The 8,581-nt window shown below is 43.7% G+C and overlaps 1 protein-coding gene across 2 annotated transcripts in view; it reads right to left on the bottom strand.

Moving 5' to 3' along the window:
* The window catches only part of LOC103357833 (paired box protein Pax-7-like), a 63,273-nt gene extending 58,408 nt beyond the window's left edge, over positions 1–4,865 (bottom strand). Inside the window, exons 1-4 of one of the 2 annotated variants that reach the window (XM_008282553.1) lie at positions 4,724–4,865; positions 3,889–4,124; positions 3,574–3,703; positions 3,195–3,323 (exon numbers count right to left, since the gene is read on the bottom strand). In XM_008282553.1, the coding sequence (XP_008280775.1) occupies positions 3,195–3,323; positions 3,574–3,703; positions 3,889–4,124; positions 4,724–4,808 (580 nt within the window). In that variant the 5' untranslated portion in view covers positions 4,809–4,865. Of the gene's footprint in view, positions 1–3,194; positions 3,324–3,558; positions 3,704–3,888; positions 4,125–4,723 lie in introns of both variants that reach the window. The other variant, XM_008282552.1, reaches the window with a different exon arrangement.
* Between the last annotated feature and the right edge of the window lie 3,716 nt (positions 4,866–8,581).

Genomic DNA, 8,581 nt, shown 5'->3' on the forward strand with positions numbered 1-8,581 from the left:
GTCTCAAAGCGAGCCCTTCCTTTTCACTCTGATATTCCTGGAAGAGAAAGCGTTGGTGTTGGGGGGCACGCAGGCCCAGGCAAGAACCTCTCTCCTGCAGCAAACGGGCTTTAATTAATAGACAGGAAAGCCTGAAAGCAGCGCTGGCACCAGCTAATATGATGAACTCTCATTGTGGCGGCGTCACTGCAAATGTTTCTGATAAGCAAAAAGCAGCAGCGGCGGCGGATTAAAGCCTCTAAGTTCCTAACTTTGCTCCAGCGGCTTCCCTTCTTTCCTCACCTACTTTTTTTTTTTTCTTTCTCTGCTCTTCAAAGTGTGGAACACTGAGTGCCGTCCTCTGGTCCGACCCGGGTCAGCATCAGAGCGGTGGCAGGTTCACTACATATATACACAGACCTCATCATGTTGATGTATCTACCATATGTTTGTAGGGGAGCGTCCCCTTTATTTCATTTCTTATGGCTAAAGAAACCTAAAGCTCTGCATCATCAGGACCAGACCCGCTGACGTCACCTCGTCTACCTGATGACTTGTGTGTGACCAAACCCTAAACCTGCTGGATAAGAGATTCTGTGGCCCGACTACAAAGACTGTTTTATCATAAAAACATGATCAGTATAGATGACCAGGTAAATTAATAGTTGTTTTGATCAAAGCTTTAGCTGCTGAGCGTTTAGGGAGGCGTGACAATTTGTTTATCATCACCGGTGGTTCCTGATGATGAACTCTTCATGTTGTAGCTGCAAATTAGTGGCGGATTTACGGCAATATACATATTTTTTGTTATTAATATAGTATTTTGCATTACATCTAGATATTGCAAATAAAACTACAGAACATATTTTATCACAGATTAAGAATTTTTAGCCAAATGAACGTGTTAATGATGTGGTGCAGGTAGCAGCTTCAATTAACTCCTCTTCAAATTGTGGAGTCCCTGCACAATGCCTGTGTTTTTATTGTGGTTTAAAAATCTACTAAATCAACATTTTTATGCCTGCAGTTAAAGATATATATGAAATAGGTTCATTAAATGTATTTAAATCATTAGTTTGACTGTCAAACTGAGACAACTGCTCCTTTAGTTCAGCCAAAAGCTTAGATTGTAAAAAACAGTGTAGTTCAACACGACGACTATCAGGATAATTATTACTTCTGATACATTTCTGTTAATACACGTCTTCTGTGTGGCTTCCAGTCGCCTTGTTCTTTTAATATATCCCTTAAAAATGTGATTTTTTTTTTTCTTTCCTTTCGGTGCGAGGCAGTGAGGGAGACAGGGGAGGTTAATCCCAGTTTAATACACCGATGCACGGCCCAGGACCGAGGCTGTGATGATTGTGTTATCTCCAGCCAACATTTGGGTCTCCCTCAATTTCAACCCGGCAAAATAGCTGCGAGAAAGTGAGAGATGGGAGTGGAGTAAGTGCAGATGCCCGGGGAAAATTGTTATTAATAGCTGCAACTTCCCACCACAGCCTGTGCAAAGCTGCTTCTTGTCACCTCCACTGGATTTGTTTGAAGTGCTCTCTCCATTCTCACAGGCCAACCTTTTCTCTTTTTTTTTTTCTTTCGACTCAAAAAACTGATGCTGCTCCTTTTTTTTTTTTTCCTAGGTAGGTTATGCACATCTTTGGGAAACAACACATTGATTAAATGCTTATCAAATGTGGAGGCGTAATATATTAAAAAGCATTTTTTTCATTCTAGAAAAACAGAATTACAGGAATTTACAGAAATATGATGATTTCTGGAAATATTTTTCCAATTACTAGCAACGACCCTACCTGGAAATAACACAAATAAGTCTTGTTTTCTGTTTGTTTGCTGAAGACATGATGATTGATCTTATAAATGAAGAGCACACATGATCTCACACTGAACCTGAAACCACGAAGACACATTTTGTGACTCGTTCTAAATGAAGTCGGTTAATTTACACCCTGTCCTGCTGCATCACGTGGAAAACTCATCTGATATAAAAACAGTCACAGCACTTCTCTGTGTATTTGTCTCACACCTCTTCCTCTTCCTAAGACACTCACAATGTGCCACCAAAATAAAAAAAAAAAACAAATGAAATGTATATTTAAAAAAAACACACAATCTAAACAACGGGAGAGGAAACCTTTAAAATCTGTGGAATTTCTGCCACAGGCTTCACACCATGAAGTGAGCCACCGAGAGATGAAAGTGAAAAGAAATAAAGGGCTCAATTTAATCTGCTTTAAAGCCCTTCAACAGAATGCATGTGCCTGGAACTGTGAGAGTGAGGGCTGATAGGGGATAAATATATTTCTTACCATGCCTTCCAGCTATTACACCCCTCTCCAACACAGACGCCTATTCAACAGACACCGGTTTCATTACCAGCTGTAATAGGCTAAGTCTTCAAATTATTAAACGCCATTCCCGGATGACAGAAAAGACAGTCGGCTGATCTTTTAGAAGAAGAAGAAGAAGGAAAAAAAAAAAAAAACGACAAAAGGAGGACAGTTGATGCTCTTTGGAAGCAGAAGAAAAAATAAATTCACCAGTGGAACCAGTGGAACCAGTGGTCAGGAAAACTTGACTGAGTCAAACAACAACTGGAGGTTTTTTCACAGCTCAGCTCAGATTCAATCTGGAGAAACAAACCCAGCTTAAATAAAGTCAAATTTAATTTGTGCACCAGGAGGAGGAAGGTTTTTAAGCTTCAAAATAAGATTTTTAGGTGAACAGATGAATTGTTTCTGGATTAGATAATTATAAATGTTTTTTTTTTCTTTTCTTCTGGTGGCATTCAGATTTAGAAAATTACTAAATTCAAATATTATCAACTTAGATTCTTTTTTTTTGTTTGTTTTGTTTAGTCAATCCAAAAGCAGTGAGCTCTCCACGGCTTGTGTCGCCGACGTGACCGTAATTGATATCGACTGGCGCATCTCCGCCAGCATCGCTCTCCAGAGGAGCGTTTACGCAGCGCCACGGGGAGCCCGACGCACTCCAGCGCGCCCCATCATAAATAATTAAACGGCCCCTGTGTCTGCTGGGAGAACAGCTTCAAGGAGGTAAATCCACGGCGACAAAACGCCCATTTAGAGCCCAATTTGTAGACAATTCAGGGCTCACACAGCAGTCCCAAGCAGCAGCAGCAGCAGCAGCAGCAGCAGCGGCTCCGAGCGGGCCCGGCTGCGCGTCCTGCGGCCTACCTTTGTCGCCGAGGATGCCGTCGATGCTGTGCTTGGTCTTCTTCTCTCCGTCCTCGTCCTTCTTGTCGCACTCGTCCTCGTCGTCCTTTTTCCCAAATCGAGCTCGAAGCACGCGGCTGATGGAGCTCACTGCGATGAAGATGAAGGCAGCTTCAGCATCATCATCAAAATAACAATAATAATAACAACAATAATAATAATAATAATAATAATAATAATAATAGAATTCGTTTCCCTGCTTGTTAAAATCTTGACAATCATTTTCAATATTTTTTTCTGTTCATTTAATTTTTGGGGGGTAAAAAAATAAAAAATAAAAATAAAAAATAATTTTTGCGGAGAGCTTGAATGAAGTGCGGCTTACCAGAGGAGGCCTCACCTGAAGGGACTGTGCTTCTGTCACACACGCCGTCTTTCAGCAGCTTATCCCGGATCTCCCAGCTGAACATGCCGGGGTTGTCCCGCTTGTACTCCTCTATCCGCTTCTCCACGTCGGGCGTAGCGACCTGCTGCAGTGGGACAGAAACACGGAGCGTGGGCTCAGTGGGCCGCTGCAGGGCTCCATTCATTTACATCTATATTTACACATCTGTTTAAAGGCTGCACGCTGTCTCTGGACTCTCTGGCTGCACCAGGCCCGATTCATTTACTTTTCTTATTATCATTCTAATTATCTCTCTGGTGCTTTTCTCACCCTGGGTTTGCTGCCGCCGATGGCTCCGGGTCGGATGGAGCCCGTCTCCTGGTAGCGGCACAGGATCTTGGACACGCAGCCGTGGGAGACGCGCAGCTGCCTGGAGATGACGCACGGCCGGATCCCGTGGTGGGCCATCTCCACGATCTTGTGTCGGATGTGGTTGGGCAGCGGCCGGCCGTTGATGAAGACGCCCCCGAGCTGGTTGACCCGTCCCTGACCCAGAGGAGTGGACACTGTGGAGACACAAGCCCAGCTCAGCTCAGCACCAGAACACCGAGGCGGCGCCGCCGGACCGTCCGCTGCGCGCGGAGCAGGTCCGGGACGGAGGCCCCTGGAGCTCCATCAATTATTTAGTGAACTGTAGAAAACATGATTAACACTTCAAGATAAGTGTCTGGCCCCTTGTGTCCGGCTACATTATTCACCATCACGGCGTCTCTGTGGAATTAATCTCCTGCATTTAATTTGAATATCCAGAACCAATTTATTTCGGACACTGTCTAGGGTTTTTTTTTTTTTTTAAATGTCATTGGCTGATTACACGCACCTCTGCCTTACATTTATCAGAAGAAGCCCATTTTAGAGGCTGCTATTTATATGTATTTTTTGCAATGAATTTTGCATCCTGAAATAAAAACTTGCTGCCGCCGCCGCCGGGTCTCGGCCCTTCTGCTGCTGCTGGAAGGCCTCGGCTGCTGCTTTTTTAATTCCAAGCTCCTCCACAGTCCTGCTTAGCCTGACATATGTGAAGTTTCACAGCGAGCTTTAAAGTTTTCGGGCTCCTCTGTGCGGGTGTGAGAGGCCGAGCAGGCTGCAGGGAGCCGCCGCCTACCTTCCAGAGGGAATCCGGAGCGGGAATAGTTCTGTCCGGGAGCCGGGCGCATCATTCTCGGTACAGTTCCTGGCAACGACGACATTGTACCATTAAAAACGGCGACCAAAAAAATGTATATATATAAAAAGAAGTCCAAAAAAAAAAAAAAAAGCAGACAGCCTTTAGAGGTCCAGTTCTGGTGCTGCTGACTTGTTGGTCACACGTGAAGCTGGAGGACGTCCGGCAGGAAGGAGGAGATGTGGGTAGAAATCCTCCACAGCGGGCTGAGGAGGAACTCTGCGGCTGTTCGGCTCGACGGGGAGTCCTCACACTGCTGCTGTGTTCACGGTGCACAATTGATCTATCTGTGACAGGAGCTTATTTAACCGGTGTGAAGGCTGGACCGCTCTGACTGTCTCCGGGACCAGTGCGGACCGGGCGGGCTCCAGAAAGGAGGTGGAGGGTGGTGGGGGGGTGGACGGGTCGTGCGCACCGATAGGTTGGAGCTTTCTCTTATTCGAGAGGGAAAAGCTCCAACAAGTTTTTTTAGCAGCCAATGAGAACTAAGGGATCGTGATGAACACACACTCCTGGAGCGGCGGCGGCGGCGGTCCGCGCGCAGGCCCGAACAGCAGCCTGCGCACATCTGGGCGCGCATCAGCCAGGAGGGTCGGCCGTCACCTGTCAGGTGGAGGGCAGGTGTCATGGGGAGATTATCTGAAAATAACCAAGAAATATTACCTCACAAATGAGAAAGGGGCTGTTGTTGTTTTTTTGTGCACAATAAGAAAACATGCAATATAAATAAATGCGCTTTGTCCAAACCAGCAGCAGCTCTAACTCTGTGGCTCTTCAGTAATTTCCCAGACTGGGATAAATAAAGTATTTTTCTATTCTATTCTATTCTATTCTAACTCTGTGGCTCTTCCTCCTCCTGCTGCTCTCCATCAGCACCTGTCCTTGAAACCAGCTGCTGCTTTATTCTGGTGCGAAATTCAGACTTTTTTTTTCCAAGCATGGGATGAGAGCAGATCCAACATCGTGCCAAGAATTTTCTAAATGTTTAAATGTAAACTCCATTTACCTCCAGTGTGTTGGTGATATTTCAGAGTGAGATGCGTAAAACTGAACCGTCTAAACAGCAGCTTTCTACTCGGGAGAAGCCAGAAAATTCTCGTTTTATTTGTAGATTCTGGTCATTTTGGATGAAACAACGTGTTTGATGAATCTGAAGACAAACCTGAAACTCATCAAAGCACAAAATTACAACATCCCAAATACACAGCAGTGGCGCCAGGTTTAATCATCACCAGATGAGTTTAATTGATGGTTTGACGCTCCTGCTACACTGAAAACACTTAAAAGCTGTTTAATTAATATTCTTTTCAAAGGCTGACTGTCTGTTGCCTTATTTCTTTTTTTAAATTTAGATCAGTTCATGCTTAATAATACTACTGTAAATATTATTGCATTTCAGAAGCAAAACTGAGAACTCTGTAATAATGCGCTCCAAAAAAATAAAATAAAAAAAATGTAAAGGAAAAAAAAACGCGCTAAAAATGAAGCTGTGTGTGATGGTTCTGATTTCACTGTGGAAACGGTTCGCTGTTCGCTCGGAGGAAATCATTTAGGGTGAAACGGCAGCGTGCGATCACAATGACACGTCTGAAGATTGAAACAACCGCTGGTCACCTGCTGCGCTCCGTGCGTAAATTACGCACAGACGCTCTCCGGCTCCGGCAGGTCGTGTCGAGGAAAGATGAAGGCTTCATCGGTGCTTCGGCGTCTGAGAGCCGCTTTCACGACTTGGATGAGGGGTTCTGATTCTGTGGTGGTGAAGCATTAGGAGCTGAGAACCGGCCGGTTTGGGTATGAGAGGCGGAGCTCCGGAACCTTAAATGGACCGGTTCGCTAAAGAACAAGCAGAAAGAGTCACATCACTGCGTCTTTATGATTTTTAACAGTGAGATGAAGCTTCTAATGCTGCTGTAAGGCTCCTGCACTTTTAGTAAATAAATATACAGGAGCATCTGAACACATTAGAAAGTTCCGAAAACCTTGTTTTTTGTTTGTTTGCTTGTTTGGCCATTTATTCCTAACAGCTAAACTTCCATACATTCTGTATTCAATACATGTAAAGTGAAATATTTCAAGCCTTTTTTTGTTTTAGTTTTGATTACAGGTTACAGCCAATTAAAATCACAAAATCCACTATCTCAAATTATTAGAATATTTCCAAACATGAATCCATCATCTCTACACCTTAATCCTCACCAGGGTCATGGGGGGCTGGAGTCTATCCCAGCTGACTCAGGGTGAAGGCAGGTTCACCTGGACATAGGGATGTGACGGTACACAAAAATCACAGTTCGGTTCTCAGTTAAAGGGAAAAAATAGAAAAATAAATAAACCTGCTCATAATTAATCCAAAACATTTGTTTATTGTATTAAACCAAAAACCTGTTAGCAGCTCAGTAAATCTAATTAAATGTACAATGTATGGAAATGTAACAGGAATGCTGCAGCATGTGCTCAATATCAAATAAACTAAATAAATAAAAGTGCAGCATCAACAGTTCCAGCTTATTGGTCTGCTGTCAATAGAACTGAATTAATTTTCCAGCATAAAAAAGGAAGACAACCAAGTTCAGCGATAAATATTTAAAAAATAATACATATTTTTCAAATAAATGAAAGAATTAATATGCAGCCACATGTGAGCTTGTGTGTTGTTCATGAATGGAGTAAAACATGGCTCACTAGAAGAGACCTGTGAGGGCGCAGAGCTCCACCAAGCAGCTCGTTTCCACCAAGTCCTGCATTCATTTATCTACACTGTTAGATTCATGGATAATCAGAACATAGCTTTAGCATTTTAATTAACATTGACATGAATCAATAACAAGCTGAACGCTCGTTCTGTACTCTCAGATATTTTCTACATTTATTTCTGCAGTTACTTACTGGCTTTAAGCTTGTTAGCTACCGCTATGCTAGGTTAGCATAACAACAGCGATGCTATTGCTAACACAAACAGACAGGGAGTAGCTTAAGCTAGGTTAGCACAACGTTAGCAATGCAACGTAAATGAAAAGCACAACTACACAACGAAGGACGCGTCAGTCGTCCTGACTCATGGCAAATAGAGTTAAAGTGAACCAGGAGACATGCTGAGTCATGGTTAGTGTCACAACGTGGTTCTGAACTTATCTGTCAGCGGCTCCGTCCAGCCCAGTCCCGTGATGCTGCCTGGCTGTAGCTTCCTCATGTACTGCTGAGAACACAGCGGTGAGGCTGGATGGAGGCAGAGCTCCAGCAGTGTGTAGGTCTGACGTGGTGCCGGATGCACAGCTGAGGACCGCTTCACAACGTGGACATCCGGCTTCCATCTTGTCCACTTGTTTTTCTCCTTTTTTGGACTTCACCAGGAAACTGAAGTGATCCCAAACGGGTGGTTTTAATGACACCGGAGCGCGTTCCAGCTCTGGCTTGTTGTTGTTGTTGTTGTTAGCATTAGCCATCCCGTTAGCCAGCCATACAGACCGGGCTGATAATAATAATAAACTTTATTTATGTAGCACTTTTCAAAACAGGGTTACAAAGTGCTGCACAGATTCCAAGAGAAGTCACAATATTAAACAACATTAAAAGAAGTAAAAAGAAAAAAAAAACAGAAATAAATTAAAAATGGTGAAGGTGAAACACATAAAGCATAAAAGACAATAAAACCATATAAAAATATATAAGAAGAATGGAGCCGACAGGAGAATAACAGGTCCGTCACATCCTGAGGTCCACTGGAAACTCTTACCTGTTTGTAGCTCCGCAATACTGAGCAGCTGTGAGCCGGAGAAGGTCCATGTGGGCACCATGAGA

Source organism: Stegastes partitus, unplaced genomic scaffold, assembly GCF_000690725.1.
Source record: "Stegastes partitus isolate 25-593 unplaced genomic scaffold, Stegastes_partitus-1.0.2 Scaffold276, whole genome shotgun sequence".
NCBI lineage: Eukaryota > Metazoa > Chordata > Actinopteri > Pomacentridae > Stegastes > Stegastes partitus.